This window comes from Pangasianodon hypophthalmus, chromosome 7 (assembly GCF_027358585.1).
Source record: "Pangasianodon hypophthalmus isolate fPanHyp1 chromosome 7, fPanHyp1.pri, whole genome shotgun sequence".
NCBI classification, from domain to species: Eukaryota; Metazoa; Chordata; class Actinopteri; order Siluriformes; family Pangasiidae; genus Pangasianodon; species Pangasianodon hypophthalmus.
Window position 1 is genome coordinate 16,098,987 of NC_069716.1, and position 20,687 is coordinate 16,119,673.

Sequence of the window (20,687 nt, forward strand, 5' to 3'; positions counted from 1 at the left end):
CAATAGTTACCTGACTGTAATGTGACAAATGTGAAACAGTAATTCTTTTCATGAGCTGTTAGTTTGTTTACGTTTTTAGCACTGGAATGGTCCAGCACATGAACAGAATGTGCTGTCCATCGTGAAAATTTCATGAAAATGGAATGTTTGATAGCACATGCTGCCATAGAATTCACTACCAACATTTATGTCCATAAGAAGTACAGGATACAAGATATGACTAATCTTAGTAAGTAGCTTGTGTACAACATAGTGCCTTGCTCAAATTAGTTATAATCCTCAAAATCTATGGCAATACATGAGGGGGTAGGGGTGTGTGCCATAAATAGAAAATGATCTTTCTGCCAGAAAGGCAGAAGCAACTGATGTTAGTGGACATTTTTTTTTTTTTTTTTTTTGAAAAATACATTTTAAACTGTTTTTGAAACTGATAAACATAAGTACATCTGCTCTACTCAGTCACAGTCACATGTAGGGTTCTTTGAGGTCCAGTCATTCAGGGGCCTGAGGTTTTACCAGCTCGTATCGTCCCACCTGACCCTCTTGCAGCAGCTGACCAATCAGTTGATCCTTTTGCACTCTCCGGCTAACCACAAGGAAGCGGTGTCTTCCCTGGCCATAAGATTTGCTTCGCAGCCCGTATTTTTGGGAGACCTGGTGAATTTGCTTACGCTCCTCATTATTGAGCTCAGTGGAGAATCGTAGGTCATCCTGGCGCTCTGAACAAGCATAAGTGCGTATGATTTCCTCAATATCACGCTTTGTCAGATGACCATGTTTATCCATGTCCATACCGAGTCCTTCCCTACTAAACTGTTCCTTAACCATGATTGGTTCAGCTATGCCTTCTCCCTCTCGACCCAACCCACCACCTGTCCAGCCCATCTTGCGGAGCAACTGGTTACCAATATTGTCCTCCTTTATTTCCTGCCGCGTAGCCTCCTCCCCACAACGAGCCATAATTTGATTTCGGGAAATGGCGTCTACATTGCCCTCCTTCCTAAGGTTTGACTTCACCACTGCTTGTGTACGTTTCAGAGTGGCAATGGCCTCCTCAGCTGCAATGTGTTTAACAGTCTTTTTGGGACCAATGCCTTCGGCCACAAACTGACCCTCAATGTAGACCTCACACCTCCAGCGATGGTCCGGTAGCACTGTAAATTTGTAGTCTGCAGCCACCTTGTTGAACTGCGCAGTATCGTTAATGATGCAAATGGCATTATCTGAGTTTTCTAGAATAACCAGTTCACTGAGATGTTTCTTTCGTCCACCATATTGGCCAACACTGCCAACTGGCTGATCAGCGTTGGGGTGTCCTTGAGAGAACTGCTGCTGTTGGTATTGTTCCTGTTGTTCCTGCTGTTGGCGAACTGCCTGGTTCATTCGTAGTTTTTTAACAGCTTCTTCAGCCGCAGTGTGTTTAGAGCTCTTCTTTGTCCCTCTGGCTTGAGCCAAAAGTTCACCTTGCAAATATACACTACACACCCATGCACTGCTATTAGGTACTGGATCAAAGGTATAGTCAATTTTCATACGGTTATAGGCAGCAGAATTGTTGAGGATGCAAATGGCATCATGGGCATTTTCCATTATGACAAACTCTGTCCAGTGTTTGCTTTTATCAGGCACATACTGTCCCTTGGTACTGGGTGGTGGGCTGTCCTCTGGGTTGCGTAGAGGTGGAACTAAGGCTGGGGTGGGTGTGTTTAACTGGCACACTACCAAGTCATTGACATAATTGCGCTTATATTGACGTTGCACTACACGGACCTCCACTGGTTTCATGAAAAGTTTCACAGCCTGCTCTGATGCACGGTCCCTGGCACCATTCTTGCTGCCAGAGTAGCCTGTCGCAAGGTACACACCTGAACATCTCAGCTCACACGCATAGCCCTCAGGTGGGACTTTCTTGTTCTTGGGAAGGTCAGACTGAGGAATATCTTTTAAATTAACATAAATGTACTCAGGGTTAGTTTTACAAGACTGAATGCTGCGGCTGAGAATGAAGTTGTAATTTGGACCATCAGGTCCACCCACAAATGCAGGGTCTCGGAGTGTGACTGCTACAGCAGATACAACCCTGGTAATTAACCTCTGCTTCTCATCCAGGGTAGCTGGAGGAACTGGGGTTGGCATACTTGGTGTAGGGAGCAGGCCAGGACTGGCTCTGCTTGGGCTATCATAGGCTCTAGTCAAACCTTTGCTAGATGATGGTCTATCCTTATGGCCAAAGCCCAAGCCATGCCTTCCAGAATCCCAGCGTCCAGGCCTTCCCCCTGCATAGCTATCAAATCGGCTTGATTGAGGAGGCGAGTTTGCCTGTCTTGCACTGTGTGCCTCATATCTTGCTGTGTATTCCTGATGCATTTTTCCCATGAAGTTTGAGGTGGGCCCTCTGCTGCCATAACCAAAACCACTCTTGTTGCTGTAGGACATGTCCTTGCTTCTACGATCAGCCCAAGAGTCATAACCATATAATGATGAGGAGGGAGGAGGGCCATAACCATGACTACTGCTGTGTGGCTGGTCTGGCTCCCTCTGCCTTATGCTATTCACCTCCCCGCTCCTGCGTTCTTTCTCATTTTCTTTTTCATCAGCACGCCCTAATCCACTGGTGCTGCTGCTGCTGCCACTGACAAAGTGTACTGGCTCGAATCGTGGTCTCGGGCCAAATTTGGACACAGGCATCTTCCTCATGGGTTCCTCACCTGAAATGAACAACAGAAATGATTTCAGTTATTATCCTTTCCTATAAACTTACTGTGTCGTATCAAAGCAGCAGTGAAGAGATTCAAGATTCAAAGCTTCTCTGGCCATGTGCAATGAGTGCACTGGGATTCTTATTCATTTTCAGATAGCTACAACATGACTGTAGAACATGTGCAAATAAACAGTATCAAGAGAAGTACTAGTCAAATATCAAAACCCTATGAAATAGTAATATAATCAAATACAATTTTCATTAAATTTATACACAAATTTTAATTCAGCACCCAGGTAAACACCCAGGTAAATCTACATGACTCGATTTTGATTTCCCCAATGACATTAGTGACCATGGTACGGTAGCATCAATAAGAGATGTTAGTGATAAGAGATAATAATCCAAATTAAAGCCTTGGATTATTAGAAAACAAAATTCTAATAATTGAGAATTAGGTTTTTTTTTGCATGATATATATATATATTTTTTTGGCGGAAGTGATTAAGTATGCTCCATTATTGATTACAGCATGAAGGGCCAGGACAACCCTTGGTTCTCTTACATTAAATGGCCAAAGGTTTGTGGAAATCTGACCATCACACCCATACGTGTGCTTTCCCCAAACTGTTACCACAAAGTTGGAAACACACAATTGTATAACATCATCCTTGTGAAGACACAGTTTGCCAAGGTTGGAGTGGAAGAACTTGAGTGTCCTGCAAACAGCCCTGAACTGGATGAACTGGAATGCAAACTGTGCCCCAGGCCTCCTCGCCCGACTTCATTGCCTGATGTCACTATGCTCTAGTGGCTGAATGATGAAATCCCTACAGTGATGCTCCAAAATCTAGAGGAAAGCCTTCCCAGAAGAATGGAGATTATTATAACAGCAAAGGGGGGACTAAATCTGGAATGGGATGTGGTGTGATGGTCAGGTGTCCATAGTCTTTTGGCCATATAGTGTATGAATTGTCTGACCATGAAGGAAATTAGGCCTGGGCAAAAACAAGGAAAATGGATTTGGCAGCAAACTGGTCATCGTTTAGGTTTAAGAAATGGGTGAACAGCACTTGTTTATAAAACCAAACCTAAATTTTATCTAGATGAAACTACTAAAAATTTAAATAATTAAATTTTTAAATTAATAATAAATTAAGGACAAAAAGAACTCAATAAATTGTTTTATTTAGCATAAATAAAAGAGGGTGGGGGTAGTACATGCTTCCTCTGAGACACATGAAGCAAGCAAGTGCTCACAGATGCCTGTGATTGGCTAGTCTCACTGAATGACAGGGGAGACAGACAGGGGAGACAGACAGGGGAGACAGACAGGGGAGACAGACAGGGGAGACAGACAGGGGAGAATGCCACCCTTCCCACCCTGAGCCCTTGGCCAATTTTGCACTCTTGGACTTTTGACCACGAATGGCTGTGGCATCGTAGCGATTCGAACTAGCAATCTCCGGTCAATAGCGCAGCATTTTTTATTTATTTATTTATTTTTTTTAAAATCAGGGTCACTTCTTTTAAATCATTGACAAAACATAACAATTGAGAAGAGAGGGCAGTTTCAACTTTATTACAGTCTGTAAAGAAGAGGTTCTTTTAGACATAATTAAATCTACTGGACCAAAGGACACTGAGCCAATCTCTCTCAATCTTATGGCAGAAAGTATTGCTGATCCTTTAACAGATATGTTCTGACTTATTATAAGAGCAATAAAAGCAGAATAAGATACAAGAAGATGGGAAATCTGCTTTAGTTCTGCCAATAGTGAAGGGGTAAAGGTGTAGGGGATGCGGCTAATTTAGACAACTACTGCCCTGGTTCAAAGCTGCCTCAATTACTAAAATTGTTAGGTAACTTGTGCTGCCACGTTCGCCAGGGCTCACTTGGAAAAGTGATTTTAACTCAGTGTGACTACTGTGGTTAAATAAAGGTTAAAAGTTTTTTTTTTTTAAATAATGTGCAGTATTATTCTGAAAAAGCAACATAATTAAGCATGGCAGCACAATGAGTCCAATAATGTGTTGTACTGTGTATAAATGGAGCTGCATAACACAGAGCGGTACAACAGCACATATGTAATGCGATGTTTAAAGGTACAATAATTGATTTTAACCAGTCCAAACAAACGTGAAAATGCATACATAAAAATAAATATATAGAACATAAAAATGGCATCAGTGCAAGTGTGTAATTTAGAAAACTGCACTCCAATGCGGACTGCTTGTCTGTGTTTACATAGGTCTCCTGTCAGTCTTTTTATAGACACTCCCCAAAGCTCCTTCACCTATTCCCATCTCAGCCTGTTCAGAAAGGAAACATGGCAGAAGCACCCAGCACAGTCAGATACTTTTACTACTAACAAAAAACCCACACTGTGCTTCCAAAAAAATGCAGTAAAACTAGAATACACACTAGCAGTGGTTTTCCAAGACAGAGTAATTTATTACTGGTGAAAGGGATGACGTTGGACGTGGAATTAAACACATTCCTCGTGGACAGGTCTGGAAAGGCATCTGTATAAAAAGTTGAACTGTATTAATGGCCTGCTTTACATAACTAATCAAGTAGATATATATTTTTTTAAATCACTTAGACACTCAGGTAAGGTGAAGCTTTGGGTGAACCACTTCTACAGAAATATACGTGATTCTAGCTAACTCCTGTGCAGATAATGATACTAATGATGCTAAATAACTAACACCAGTAGTGGCAGTCAGCTGAAAAACAAATGGGAGCTCATTACAAAGAAATATAATAATAATAATAAAAATAATAAAAATAATAATAATAATAATAATAATAATAATAATAATAATAATAATAATAATAATAATTATTATTATAATACCTTTGTTCAACTGTTTTTGGTACAAGTGTGCTTGCTAGGTTTCAGCAAAATTTCCGGCCAAGCTACATCTCTAAACCACACAAATAACCAGAAACTAACGTACGAAAGTCAAACACTGAAAAAGAAAGACACAATTTTCTTTTTTTCCCCCTCCCCCTCTGCACGGGAAACAAGGTCAGCATGGTGCACATGCATTTCTGAGGTATGAACATTATCCACTCCATAATCCCCTTTCCCTCTAACAGTCTTTGCAATATATCTTACAGTAGAAATAGTTCTGTACATCACAGGCACACTGTCTGTGCATACGCTTTGTCTTTGTCTGCAGAAATGTATTAGATTTAATTCCGATAATCTGCTATAAAAACAAGAGCTTGGTGGCTGTAGAGTACTTTTACAATTCATTGGCCCCGTTCACACCTCTGTGAATGAATCACAAGTGAACAGCCGTTCACATCTGGCATTATGAATGCACTTCTAGTGACCACTTGTGATCTGATTTCATACATCGTCTCTGCTGGAGCTCTACCGTTTAGCGTGATTTCCAAACAATCTCACAATGATTACATATTTTCCAGCTAGGGCAAGGACGCAATCGATTAGTGGGTCCTTCGTTGCTGTCCAGGAAGCATCAAGACACACTTGCAGTCACACTGCATACGTGACGTGGCCATATGCATCCCAAACCACCTCCAAATGTGGTTCGAGTGATCCAATCATAATGTGTCTTCGAGGCACAGACCCCATTCACACGTGTAGTTAGTGCTGACCACTTAGAATCTGATGACCCAGGATGCATGTTAACGCCAGGTGTGAACAGGACTCCTCCCCCTGAGCATGGGGCAGCATAATGCCTGATCTAATGGGCCTCCATTAGCAATTATAACAGCTCACATTTCTGATCACTAGATGCTATGGATATTAATTCTATAGAGCTAAGCAGGACAGTGAGCAGGCTGCCTCACAGTTGTGCAACATCTATAAAGGTGAGCAAATAAACGGAACTTTTTTTTTTTTTGTCAAATTGCAACATTTGGAGAAAAAAAACCCTGTTTGTCACTCAAAAGTGTTGATCCTTCATTTGTTGAACAGCTGATTCACAGACGAGCCACTGGTCATGACAATCCTTGATAACAGACTAATTGAACTCTGCTGGCCATTACAGATTCTGGGGGTGTTCACTGTATACATGTGCAGGAACTGGAAGGTTAAGGCGTTTAAAATAATAATAATTAAAAAAAAAAAAAAAGTCCAGTAATTGTTGTACATCACCTACTTAACCGCTAGAGACCTAATCCTGACTAGTGCACCTTTAAGTGTTTAATAACGCTCTATTCATGTAGTGGACTGCTTGAGAGTAAAAAAAAAAAAAAAACAAAACTGACCAATCAACCAGCATTTTGCATGATCAACCTTGTTATTGGCTTCTTCAGTGTGTGAATAGAGTGCAAACTGGTAGAAGTAACAGCACCAGGGAGCCCTTTTAGACTTACTTCCATCCGATGAATTTGGCCTCTTTTTTGCTTCAGCACTTGAGACTAGTTCATACGAGGGCATTTCGCCAACATGAATCCCCTCTGCCATCTCAAGCACTCTCTGCATCAGTTGTGGGCCATAGCTGCCAGATAGAGCAAAAAAAATATGCATTTATATAAATTGGAGAACTTTGGTGAAGTCCTACAGAGTTATCGCTTCAACACTAATAATACTGATCACTGGCTGCAGGTCAGACACTAACATGGGTGAGCTAGTGGTGTCAACAGATATCACAGCAAAATGCTTTCTATAACAACTTCTTCTCATCTGGATTTTATTCTAATCCATGTCGATTAGCCAAGACATGCAAACTGTAACGCATCTGTAAGTCTGCCAAACCCACCTGCATCCCATGAACACGTGGTTGACCCACACCATGGACAGAGCTAGCAGCTGATCTCTGTCACATGTGTCATAGTCTGCAATGTGTTTGCTTATAAACCGCTTTCTGGCCAACCACTGCTTATCACTTTCAAAAACTTCTCTAAAATCATCAATATGAAAGTCCCTATTCATCGTCTTCAGTGTCTAAAAGGAGCCTCCACTACCGCCATCGCCATGACGCGGGCCAAAGACGGCTCTGCCAGCTCAGTTTCCGGTTGTGCTGAGCAAAGCATTGTGGGAAACTGAAATATGGCCCGTGTCTGAAAACTCACACTATGTAGCGTCTGCTTTGCTTGCTGATGGCGGTGTTAGCTTTGCAGATCTATCGGCTAGCAGCTTTTACAGCGACATCACCCCATGCAATCCTTTACTCCAGTCGTATTTTAATACGACTGCAGTTATGTAAGACAGGAGTGCTGTACTATTATCCCATAAGTACATTTGCCTTGCACATATGACACATTTACGGGTTCGATATCAAAAAAAAAAAAAAAAAAAGACACCGAGCTAACAAACCCATCTGCAGGCTAACTCAGGTGAACTAGCATGCTAGCAAATACCTCAGCTAACACCCAGAGCTCCACAGCTAACAGTTCATTTGTTTTATACAGGTTCACGGTTATATCGGGGGCTACTTCAACGGTGCACACTTTAACACAGGTTTAGCCAGCAAAACGATTAGACTTCATACAAAAAACACCCATAGTTAAACTCGTCGTAAAGACGGCTAGTTATGCTAAGCTATTTAGCCAAACTGGTTCAATAGGGTGACGCAGTCAAAGCGTCTATAATGTAATAATTTAAACATATTTTAATCGATAGGTTGACTTAAACGCGGTTATACGAGGTCTAAATAGATTAATAACGCCAGTACTAAAGTACAGCTACACATTGTTACCTTGATGTTGGTGAATTTCCGTGTGTTTATGTGGCGCTGAGGATGAAGGCACTCTGCAGTCGCACCGCGTCTCCGGGACGCTTTAAAGAGGCACCGAGACACCAGGCTAAGGCTAATGCTAATCCTTAGCAGCAGTGGGCTAAACTACAGCCCAGTCACACAGTTACTCAGCTTCATATCAACACTATTCATGTTACCACTGCTCTCATTTGACACTTTTTAGTGTTTTTAGTACTTTTTGTGAAATCAATCCACTTTATGAAGATGAACTAATATTAAAATTACATAAGACTTGTGAAAGAAATGCAACAATTTATACCCATAATATCAGATATCATCAAACAATCCAATCTCTAGGCCACAATTTTGAAGCAGCCCCTAGTAAAATGATCCTTTTGTATAATTAATTAATTAATTGGGTGATTTACAACTTTGTTTCCAGTAATTAGTCTAGCCTGGTTAAATATTCGCTTTACTCTAGACAGCTATGCCACTTCATTTTAAATCTTTAACTGAACAAAGCCTGAACTTTTATACATTGGCTTAGAAATGAATAAGGGATTTCTGTGATCCTTGAGACACATTTGCCTTCACATACATGCTTATGCTGTAAAATTATTGGAAACGAATAAGTTTTCAAACAGTTTGAATGGAAACCTGGAAAATGTACCTCTACTACAATTTATTCATAAGAAAAGGAGAAGGAGGGGAGACATTACAAAGTCTGCTCAGAGGATATGAAAGAGGTTGGGCATACAAGTTATGGAAGGAATAACACACGACACACATGCGGTTACATGAAAATAATCCACGCCGGGATGGTGTGATGTGGCGTGATGCAAAGCGGCGTGCCGTTACCACCTCAACGTCGATTATTTTTGTATAACAGCAAAGTCTGAAGTGTGGTATTCCTCTTATACCGCGGAGATTTGCTAATGATTACAACAATGTTTAATTTATAAATGAATGACACGTCACAGATTTTATGTTGTGGAGCATCTGCAAACAAGTTAGTACCTGTTATCACTTACTCTATAGCAACAATAAACAGTTATTCCCTCACCAGCCTCTCTCTCTCTCTCTCTCTCTCCCCCTCTCAAAAACTGCAGCTTTTCATTTTACAGAGAAACTGGAAAGGGTAAACTCCTCTGTCCTAAAGACTTTACCCTTTGCAAATCACCAAGACTGTTACAAAATGCTGAAACTCAAGACTCCTTCGATAAATGTTGTATAAATGTCTCCTAAAAAAAACTTCAAAACATCAACGAATGTACATTTTTCTTTGTTAAACAACAACACTTTTTGACAAAATCTGTTTAATATTAATTTTAGATTATGTAGAGCATCTGCCATACAAGTTGCTATAGCTGTTACTATAGAAACAATATCATTAGTATGAGCGCATCAATATAAATCTGTCAATCATGTGACAGCAAGAACTTCTGTCCGAGCTGTGCTTTTATACAAAAATAATGCACAGTTTCTGACCAGTCAGATTCAAGAATTCAGCCGTGCTGTTATATATATTTCCGATATTCAGTGTATATAATTTTCATTCATTCATTCATTCATTCATTCATTCTCAAACTGGAGAACCTGGAGGAAAATTAGTCGGACATGGGGAATTAATATTTCTTACTTATATTTATTTTTCATTTACATAATACAGAACCAATTTATGTACAAAAACACTTACACTGAGTTCACATGTTAATGGCAGAAACAACAACGTTATACTCTATTCACCAAGGCCCGAGGATCAGTGATGATTTGCTCTTGAGAGACCTCTCTGGACTGTTTATATAGCCTATTTGGATTTTCTTGTCTGAGTTCTAGGCACCAGAGATCTTCCTCATTTGTTTTTCATTGGCAGTATTTGACAGAGAATCTACTCAGGTTTGAAGTCCATGCGAGGTTTATGAAATAAACAGTCATTTGGTCATTTGGTTATTCATATTGTTCATCCTAGGAGATACTTGGGTCTTAGTAGATGACAAGAACACATTGTTAATTTGGCTCAAAAAGTGCTTGATCTTACATAATATCCATAGGTGATATTCCTGTGGGTGACTTACATGAAAGTGCTTTAAAGGATCAATTGTAATGCAAAAAAAAAAAAAGGTTGTGATAGCTCTGTTCATTTTCACTGGGTGAGACTCATCTAGAATAAACAAATATTATGCATAGTATGTAGTTACCCCCAAATTTACCTGGAAAAAATATAGAATAAATACTTAAATATGCTAAAAAAACCTTTATTTTTCCAGAGCATAAGAACTACAAGATACTGTCTGTCACAAATTGCAACTGTGTAACTCCATGATTTTTTTTTTTTCATGTTTCCTCAACTGACGCCTCTGCAGCCCTGAAGAAGTGAAGACCGAGATTAAAATGCAAGAGTTTGGAGTGGCCTGTATTTACTACTGGGTAATTTATTTCAGATGGCTAAATAATAACACTTCTAAGCTCAAAAATAATGTCAGTGCTAATTTGCAGTACTAATGCAAAATATAGTTCCCAAAAAAACACTATAAAAATTAGGATCGTCTACGCTTGTAGAAAGAGTTTTCAATGTGGTGCATGTTCTGCAATGCTTTTGGCAACTCCAACCCAAATTACTCAGCTTTTCCACCTTATCATACTGAGCATACTGAGCTTCCCCAATACACTTTGTAGTACAGTATTTAACTGAATATTTATTCTAAGCGATAGAAGCTGAAATTATATCAACTTGGGGAAAACACAGGTTGCATCACAATAAATATAAAAATGTACTTTGTAATGCAGGTGAGATTTCCACTTACACATCTGTTCCAGTTGAGATGCATGCAGAAAAAGAAAATTATACTCATTAGTAGATTACTGATGAAGACATATAGATATAGATAAGTCCTGTGCATGATACACTTTACCTTTATCTAATATCTAACATAAACATCACCTGTTGGCTTTGGTGACATCAAGATCAGAGGTATTTCGGCAGTAACATGACTGTAAATGGAAATGTAATATAGTAGATTAGGACTGTTATAGATATGTTCCCTTTATATTGTTTAATATTATGAAGACTCAACAGAGAAATTTTAAAATTGTTAACCTGGATATAAGGCTTCCCAAGACACCACCACTGACCACCATGAGGTTGACTTTGATTTTGTAAGACACCAGAATGCCCTGTACATCTTTGCACATGCCAGCTTGTAGACTACAGGAGGAGAAACGTCTAATTATTACAATGTATGACATAAAATAGCTATGAGATTTATGTCACAAGGTTATTTTAAATAATGTTATAAGAGATTTCAGTGTATTATTTTACACATCATGCTGACCCATCTCAGTCTGGAGGGTTTATTTCTAACCCTAATCTAACTCACTTGATTCAGTTTAAAGTCATCAGTGGCATCTGATTCATTTGGAGTGGCAGGTCTGCAAAGTATCAGGAAGTCCCTCTTCTTATATGTCTCATAAAGTAGTTGCATTTTGTGAGATCATGTTTGGGTGCTGAGACATAAGAGCTCATTTTAAGATGGCTCTTGACTCACATTGTGGATGATGCAAGGTTTGTGTCTTCATCTTTTAGCTTGCTGTCCAATGCCAGACCATGTTTTTCTTTGTTGTTGGCCAATAGAGGCGTGACTATGTATTCCTTCTCAAATGTGCTTTGGCCGTTTACTTGATCCCTAATAGAGGAAAAAAAAACAAAGAAAATGATTAATGAGTGATAATTGAAGGACAGTATGCATATTTTGTACATACAGAGGGGTGATAAATTAAAGGAAAATGTGGATGTGTTAAAGGTGACTTTGTAATGCTGTGGGGGCATTTTGCCAGCATTGGTTCCACTTGTATCTACTTGTTCTCTTAGAGTGAAGCACCACTGCAAATCAATACAAAGTTATTCTGACTGACCAGCTTTAACCTATGATGAAACATTTCTATCTTGATTGGAGTGGTCTCTTCCAGGATGACGATGTACCCATCCAAGTCAAGTCAAGTGGGTTCAAGTGGGTTTTTATTGTCATTCCTCTATATAGCTTTTATACATTGGAACAAAATTATTTTATGCTTACTTACAAGGCATTGCATGGTTTGGCTCCCCAGTATTTGACCGAGCTTTTAACCTATTACACCCCAAAATGTGATCTCCGCTCCTCCAACTCTGGACTTTTAACTGTCCCTCAGACTTGTTTGCATACTATGGGTGATAGGGCCTTCTCTTCTTACGCACCAAAACTGTGGAACTCCCTTCCATCTGATCTTAGAGAAGCCCAATCTCTTAGTACATTTAAATCTTCTCTTAAAACTTATTTTTTTAGGATTGCTTTTATTTGATTACTGTTTTGTTTTGTTATTAAATTATTGTTATTACTATTATTGTTATTGTTATATACTCTAATGTAAAGCGCCTTGAGAGGCCTTTTTAAAGGCGCTATGTAAAATAAAGTTTATTATTATTATTATTTCTCCAGGACATTGGTTCAACACATCATACAGTAGTACAGTACACAAGACTACATAGAGTGCAAATACACAGCAGTGACACAAATGTCCACAAGGGTATACTGAATGACTTAGTGGTTGTACATTTGCAGAGACTTGTAGAATCTCTGGCACGACCATTGGCATGACACTGGCACGACTCATACATAGGGGCAGGTGGGGCAGAGCCCCACCATACAGTATATCAGCCATTCAACAGTTAATCTTAAGAGTTAATCTTAACTCTTAATCTTACGTCCTCTTTCTTACCTCAATTTAAAATTTACAAATTAGAATTTTGAATAATTAGAATTAGAATAATACTAACTACCACTTTTGAATGAGCAACTATTTAAAACATGTTGCTATTTGACAGATATTGACAGTTCCATTGATGTGATTGCCTTTCCAGATGATGCATAATAATGGGGCAGTGCACTTGCTGTCTCATTTATCTCAATAGACTTATTATTGCACCTAGTGATCAAAACTGGGAACTGTAACAAATGCTAATAGAGACCCACTGGGGCAGGAATCACGCTGCCCCATGCTCACTCTATGAACATTTTCAGTGAAGGAGGCAAAGCATACAGGACAGTTAATGACAGGGTTGCCAATTTGAGCTAGTTTAAATTAATTGGACTAGAAATTGGGCTAAATTCTAGCCCAATTAATTTCTTAGCAGCCCCCAAGATCTTGTTTTATAGCTAATTATTGCAACTAAATCTAAGACATGTCCACAAACAAAGGGAACATGTAATCACAAACAGTGTGTCTATGATGTAAAGAACCATTTCTATTGTAAGATATATTGCAAAGATTTGGGGGAAGGGGATTATGGAGTGGATTATGTCTGTACATCAGAAATATGTGCACACCATGCTGACCTTCTTTTGCACACAAAAAGAAAAATGTGCTTTCCCTTTCCAATGCTCAATTTTTTTGGGCTAGTTTTAGGTCTTCTGTGTGGTATGGAGATTTGGGATGGAAACTCTGCTGTAACATGGCAACCCTGGTTAATGATATTATCTTTTCTGTGTGCACCTTGCACTCTGTGATGGGAAACACACCTACTGCATCAGACACAGTTGAACAAAGGTACATCTAACATCACTAAAAATGAGCTGCTAAACTGTATGCTTGATGACTATGTTGTCAACTGCCTATTACAGGCTTACTCTAAAAATTCACTAGATTGTAGACTATGTTGTTATTAATGTTGTCCTGCCCCACCAAAATCTATGATCACAAGCCACTGCTGCCTAAGACCCATTGAAACTGTTCTGGTGAATCGTGGTGTCTCAGTACTGGGTTTTTTTTTCATTTGTCACTTGCCTGTATACAGTACATAATAAAATAAAGTTTGAATGACTTTGCTCTTGAACAATAGGCTAAATAATGAATGTAAATTCATCTGGACTCACCGAAATTCCTCACAGAGAACAACTTTGGTGTATTTGTCAGTTGAGTACAGCACAACATCTGCTGTCTGGTTAACTGTAAGAGATATGCACCAAAACAGTGTAATAAATTAGTATGTAATAGTAAAGTTTTCAATTTATTTTGTTAATATTATTTCAGTGAATCCTGTCTTACTGGAAATTTTGATTTTTTTGACCACTTTACTGGTCTGGTTGTTTATTTTCACTCTGACCTGGATTGGCTCTCCATGATAGTAAACCTGGAAAACAGTTTTTGAAGATTTGGAGTATCATTTTTACCTATTTTTTAACCGAAAATTAAATTTGATAATAGTATCCATATCACCTATATATATATATATACCTCCTTCTCTATGGAGGCCTCCAGGTGAATCGTTTTTCCTGAAAACATGAATTGCTTGTATATATTCACCTCGGGCCCAGGCAGCAACTTGTCTGGTGCAAACTGGATTTTACGAATGATCATTTGACAAGTGTCCCTATAAAGCAGAAGAGACAATTAACCCACACATGAATCAAATAAATGCCTATGATTCTTAGTTAGTACTGAGGATAAATTAGACCTATACACACTTCTTGTCAATTTTCTCATCTGGATCGTCAGCCTTGTTGGCAATGTAGGCTTTTATTTTAAAGTCAACACCACAAGCCTGCAATATTAATAAAAAGAAGATTAAAGTGAATAATAAGCAAAGAACTTAAAACTATCTTAAGTGTATACTATAGCTGTTTGTGTGTGTATGTGTGTGCGTGTGTTGTGTGTGTGTGTGTGTGCGTGCATGTGTGTTTTGGCATGTAGGGGAAGTCAAGGATGGGGAGGGGGGGCACAGTACCTCGCCTTTGTCCCATGCCGCTGGCAGAAAAGTTACAGAGCATGGCAGATTTGTTGGAACCTTAGAAAGCAAAAATACAGATTTCATGATTTCAGGGCAGTTACCACAGTGAAAGACTCTTGATGTACGCAGCATTGCACAGATTAACGTACATTAAAAGTGAAGTGGTGTGCTCCTTCCCCTGCTTTCTTCATGAGGACTTCCTGCATAGGCGTGCTAACTGGTTTGTCTTCAGCAGGTGGAGGATAAACTTGAATGTGCTGGATCCAAATGTCTTTCCTGAAGGACAAACTGATCACATCCAAATCTTCCTTCCCATAGTGGAAAAAACAGGCCAGCTGCACAAACACTACATCAAAGAAGAAATGATTTAATCACAAACTTTATTTCACTGTTTAAGTTATAGTGCTTCTGCTATATTAATTTATGCATGGGATTTACAGTGTTTAAAGCTGTGGTTTTACGTTCACTCTGTATACATCTGATAATTTGTTACAAACAGTCCCATCTGATGTGCCTAATGCTCCAGTGTTGTGTTAAAGGATGTTCTTAGTTCCCAAAACTTCAACTTGGTGTGTGCTCTAGATACCTTTTCTTCCATGAAGTTCTGAAGTGTCCACCTTGAGCACCCCATCTATAAATATAAACTTCATTGTAAAAAAAAAAAAAAATCAATATTTACATTGTTACTATACTATACTAAGACCTTACCCACAATATCGACATGGTCCACATGGTCCACAAAGTCTCTTTTCCCCAAGTAAAGACAAATCTGAAATGAGAGGATTCATTAGGCTGCCACTCATACATGACAACCTGTGTCTCAAATCTAAAAATGGACAAGCCATGTACATTATTTATGTTATGCACATGTGTGGAGGCAGCAATTGTCCGCTGAATATGGGAGACTTACCGAGCCATTTCTACTGTTCTTCTTATAAATCCTGCTAAAAAGAATATTTGGATATGCTATAAAAACATATCTTACTTTGTAACTCCCCATTCTACATTACTTAGCTCAACATAATTTACACTGATGGTATCATTGTTTTTGAGTAAGAGTAATTATTATTGTCTTTACTGTATATACCTAAAAACAATTTAGTAAAATGTGCCTCCATATAGAGTTTTTTGGTTGTAGTACTGAGATAATTGTAAATGTACAAAAATAGCCTAACCTCAAATTATAACACTTGCTGCTTCTTTTTGAACTGAACATCTAGACACATACATTAAGCTTTGCATTCTTAGCTTTACTTTTATTCAGTATAACAATACATCAATATTAAGAAGATATAAGTATACAGTAAAGTCCATAAATATTTGGACAAGTTATTGGAGTAGAAATTTAGGAATAAATACAAACTCAAAGGCCTGCTTTAATTTGAGGGTATTTACAGCCAAATTTGGGTGAACAGTGTAGGAATTACAGCACTTTTTATGTTTCAAGGGACCATAAGTAATTGGACAGTTGGCTGCTCAGCTGTTCCATGCACGGATGTGTTGTTTCCTCATTATTTCACTTACAAATAAGCAGAAAAAAGGTCTGGAGTTCATTTCAAGTGTGGCATTTGCATTTGGAATCTGTTGTTGTTAACTCTCAATATGAAGTCCATAGAGCTGTCACTGCCAGTGAAGGTTGAAATCAAATAAAAACCATCAGAAATGCAGCAAAAACATTAGATGTGGTCAAATCAACTATGTGGTGCATTCTTAAAAAAGAAGAATGTAATAGTGAGCTTAGGAACACCAAAAGGCACAGAAGGCCACAGAAAACAACTGTGGTGGATAACAGAAAAATTATTTCACTGATAAAAAAAAAAAAAAAAAAAAAAAACCTTCAAGACCTTCAAAACCTTCAAACCCTGGCCAGATCAAGTGGTGGGCATATCTGTGTCAATATCACAGAGTATATACAGAGGGTTTACCACAAGATTTAAACCATAGGTAAGCCTCAAAAACAGGAAGGACAATTCTGGAATATCATCTTATGGACAGACCAGACAAATAATGACTCATACCAAAATGATGAGAAGAGAGGAATATGGAGAAGGAAAGGAACTGCTCATGATCCGAAGCATACCACCTCATCTTACGGCTGCCAATGGAGCTTGTTCCCTTGTATTTATTGATGATGTGACTGCTGACAAAAACAGCAGGATGAATTCAGTGTTTAAGGCTATAATTATCTGCTCAGATTCATCTAAATGCTTCACAACTCATTGGACAGTACTTCAGAATGCACCTGGACAATGACCCGAAGCATACTTTGAAAGCAACCCAAGACTTTTTTTAAGGCAAAGAAGTGAAATGTTCTGCAATGGCCAAGTCAGTCACCTGACCTGAACCAGCTGAGCATTCATTTCACTTCCTGAAGGCAGAACGCCCAAGAACAAGCAGGAGCCAAATACAGTACATCTGCAGTAAAAGCCTGGCAGAGCATCACCAGGGAAGAAACCAAACATCTGGTGATGTCTTTGACTTCAGGCAGTCATTGACTTCAAAGGATTTGCAACCAAGTCCAGAAAACCAAAATCCAAAAATGACCATTTAATTAGATCGTTTGTCCAATTAATTCTGGCCCCTTAAAAAGGTATTTCCTACACCATTCACCTGCTTTCACATACTTAAAGCTGAAACTCTGCGTTCTGAGTTCATATTAATTGTCCAAATATTTATGAACCTGATTGTATATACAGTATATATTCACTGGAACTTACTTTGCCATCATTGTGTTTGCCCTGTTGAGAGTTTCTACAGTGGAAAGTGTGACAGTTAAAACAGTGATCTAGAACAGTGGTTCAGTATAACAGCATCCAAGCAAATGTTATGGTTTGAATTCACTGAAATGTTAAAATAAGATCATCTGAGCTGAGGAGCTGCACATTATGATTGCTAGTATGTCTGCTCCTAAAGCACAAAAATAACACATTTATGCACTGGATTGCTGATGCTTCCTTAAAATGAGAACTCTACTATCTTTGCTGCTAGGTGATGTGTCCCAATGTACTTTTCACATTCCATAACAGCCAGATCTAGCATTTCTAATTTGGTTCATATCCACACATGACTATTTATGAAATGGTGCATTAGGTAATAGGAATACTGAAATAGTGTTTAGATGCATTAGTAATGAGTAACTGACAAAAACAAAACAAAGACAAAGGCACCAGGCATAGATGTACTTACAGCAGTTGCTGCTTAATAACACACTGCCACACGCTAAGCTCTATCTTAATTTTATATGTACAATGATATCTGATACACAAAACCTTTGGCTACCTTTCCTGTATCCAAAATCCTCCACGACCACTGTTGCTCAGTGACCGCTGTCCCCCTTGCTGTGCATAGTCTAGTCTTACCTTATTGGTTGGGTGTCTGCTCTTCTGCTTTCGCTGTAATCCTTCTGCAGTCCAGCTGCTTTGAGAGTGCGTCACTTCTGCTTATCTGTCTTTATACATTATGCTCTCCTCCCTGCTTTCACTTTAGCTAGACCAGTATACAGCAGAATCTCCTCTTTAATGCCAATCCTATTACTTCATTACTCTTCTTCTTTTTTGAGCTACATGTATCAAAATAAATATGGCATTAGAGGTAAAGAGATTACAAATTCACCCACATGGTATATTATAGGAAAGGTGTCATAAATTGTGTGTGTTTGGTTGGATTACATGGAATGTGACAAGGGCTTGTCCCTATTAACATTGTGTTCCACTTTCTAGCAGAGATTCCCAACTATAGCCTTGCCCCTCTCTGGCCTTGATACAGAAGTTATGAGTCACTGGGATGCCTGGTCTTCCACTCCAGCCTAAAACACTAATGGGGTACAACACACTGTTGCTATGATAAAAAAGACATCTTTAGATCCTATTTGTCTCCGTTTGTGTGGACAGTAAGTAAGAAACCCTCCACATGTGGCATGTGCAGCTAAGCAAAATGCCAGCTTGTCTGCTGTGGAATTATTTTTTATTTTTTTCAGCCATAAATATATGCTTTCTTATGACTGTAAGTAATTGATGATATAGCTGTGGTACAGGAGGTGAGTGGGAGAGTTTTACGGCCAGTAATTTCTGGATTTTTCCATTGGAAATTATCTCAGCAGATGGTCTGCAGGCGGCTTATAGTCCTTGTCCATCTGGCATATAATGGTAAGTGTGACATTGCCTTTCAACATAGATTAAGATAGCTTTGAAAAAGTTAAAATGAACCCATGATACAGTAAGCTGCTTGAAGGTACTCTGGAAATCCCTGTATTGTTTAAGAATCCTTTTTAATGCTATCCACACAGTTCAAGTCCAAACACATATGATATGGCATATGATGATAATGGCATATGGCCAACTGCTGCATAGAACATCTCTCTGGCCCACTACAGCTTTAGATTATGTTTCTAACAAAATAGAAATATTATTTCCTTAAATATTTTCATGATAGTCTAACTTACATTTTAAAACCAAATGACTATGATTAATAGTGTTTCATTCATTAATAAAATAAAAAATGTAATTGTTGGCAATTTGCTGTGGTATAAGAGAAATAAGACACTTCAGGACATGCTGTTATAGGAAAATTACCAACTGTGGGGTGGTAACAGTAACTCTGCTTTGCATTGGGCCACATACACATGATTCTGTCATTTATTATTTTCCTATAACAGCACGCCCCATATTGTTTTATTTCTTACTTAATGTATGGTCTTTAAACACAACGTATTGCACCCCTGAACATGACTGCTAGGTGAAACGGTCAGAGCAAGGTGTGCACATGGCCAGGCGTTCCCACCTCCAGTCTCCTCAACTGCTGTCGATATCCCACTGTTAGCCCTCACCTTCCCTCTTGCAGAATTATAAAAACTTTATAGATTGACATTCAATTGCTTTTATGGTCTGTTTTTAAATGTTGTTAGTAATAATAATAATAATAATAATAATAATAATTTACATTTACATTATGGCATTTGGCAGACTCCCTTATCCAGATCGACTTTCAATAGTGCTTTGAAGTCAATCAAAAATACATTCTGATATTGGCTCACTAGGTCACAAACTAGGAATACCATCAGTCCAAAACAGGTTTTTTTTTTTTGTGTGTGCGTGCTAACTTAAGTACTTTATGAAGAGGTAAGTCTTTAGACGTCATTTGAAGACTGCCAGTGACTCAGCTGTTCGGACATCTAGGGGAAGTTCATTCCACCACCTTGGTGCCAGAACAGAGAAGAGTCTCGATGCATGCCTTCCTTGTATCCTGAGAGATGGTGGGACCAGTCGAGCAGTGCTAGAGGATCGGGGGGAGCGTGGTGCCGTGCGAGGTGTGATAAGTGCTTTGAGATAAGTGGGTGCTGGTCCGTTTTTGGCTTTGTAGGCAACAATCAGTGTTTTAAATCTGATGCGGGCAGCTACAGGAAGCCAGTGGAGGGAGCGCAGCAATGGGGTGGTATGGAAAAATTTAGGAAGGTTGAAAACCAATCGTGCAGCTGCATTTTGGATCAGTTGCAGAGGACGAATGGCACTCAGAGGCAGTCAGAGGCAGACCTGCCAGGAGTGAGTTGCA

General features: G+C 39.0%; 2 protein-coding genes across 9 annotated transcripts; both read right to left on the reverse strand.

Moving 5' to 3' along the window:
* Positions 1 to 368: 368 nt before the first annotated feature.
* Positions 369 to 8,512, reverse strand: nkrf (NFKB repressing factor). 3 transcript variants are annotated; one of them, XM_026917341.3, is made up of 3 exons: positions 8,381 to 8,512; positions 7,056 to 7,180; positions 369 to 2,708 (listed from the first exon to the last, which is right to left on the reverse strand). In XM_026917341.3, exons 2-3 carry the CDS (start codon positions 7,162 to 7,164, stop codon positions 493 to 495), a joined length of 2,325 nt encoding a protein of 774 aa, XP_026773142.1. In that variant the 5' UTR covers positions 7,165 to 7,180; positions 8,381 to 8,512; the 3' UTR covers positions 369 to 492. The 3 variants fall into 3 exon arrangements, with proteins under 3 accessions (XP_026773142.1, XP_026773141.3, XP_034161925.1); XM_026917340.3 differs by lacking the exon at positions 8,381 to 8,512 and adding an exon at positions 7,442 to 8,353; XM_034306034.2 differs by lacking the exon at positions 7,056 to 7,180 and having other exon boundaries at positions 8,381 to 8,456.
* Positions 8,513 to 8,649: 137 nt separating this feature from the next.
* Positions 8,650 to 20,064, reverse strand: arr3b (arrestin 3b, retinal (X-arrestin)). 6 transcript variants are annotated; one of them, XM_053235724.1, is made up of 15 exons: positions 18,420 to 20,064; positions 17,858 to 17,891; positions 16,051 to 16,084; positions 15,849 to 15,909; positions 15,727 to 15,771; positions 15,290 to 15,486; positions 15,138 to 15,197; positions 14,878 to 14,954; positions 14,648 to 14,783; positions 14,459 to 14,543; positions 14,287 to 14,359; positions 11,926 to 12,063; positions 11,478 to 11,585; positions 11,322 to 11,371; positions 8,650 to 11,188 (listed from the first exon to the last, which is right to left on the reverse strand). In XM_053235724.1, the coding sequence occupies exons 2-15, from the start codon at positions 17,866 to 17,868 to the stop codon at positions 11,181 to 11,183; spliced, it is 1,083 nt and encodes a 360-aa protein (XP_053091699.1). In that variant the 5' UTR covers positions 17,869 to 17,891; positions 18,420 to 20,064; the 3' UTR covers positions 8,650 to 11,180. The 6 variants fall into 6 exon arrangements, 5 of the variants coding, with proteins under 5 accessions (XP_053091699.1, XP_053091697.1, XP_053091696.1 ...); XM_053235722.1 differs by having other exon boundaries at positions 8,650 to 11,371; positions 16,051 to 16,081; positions 18,500 to 20,064; XM_053235721.1 differs by having other exon boundaries at positions 8,650 to 11,371; positions 18,500 to 20,064.
* Positions 20,065 to 20,687: the final 623 nt, after the last annotated feature.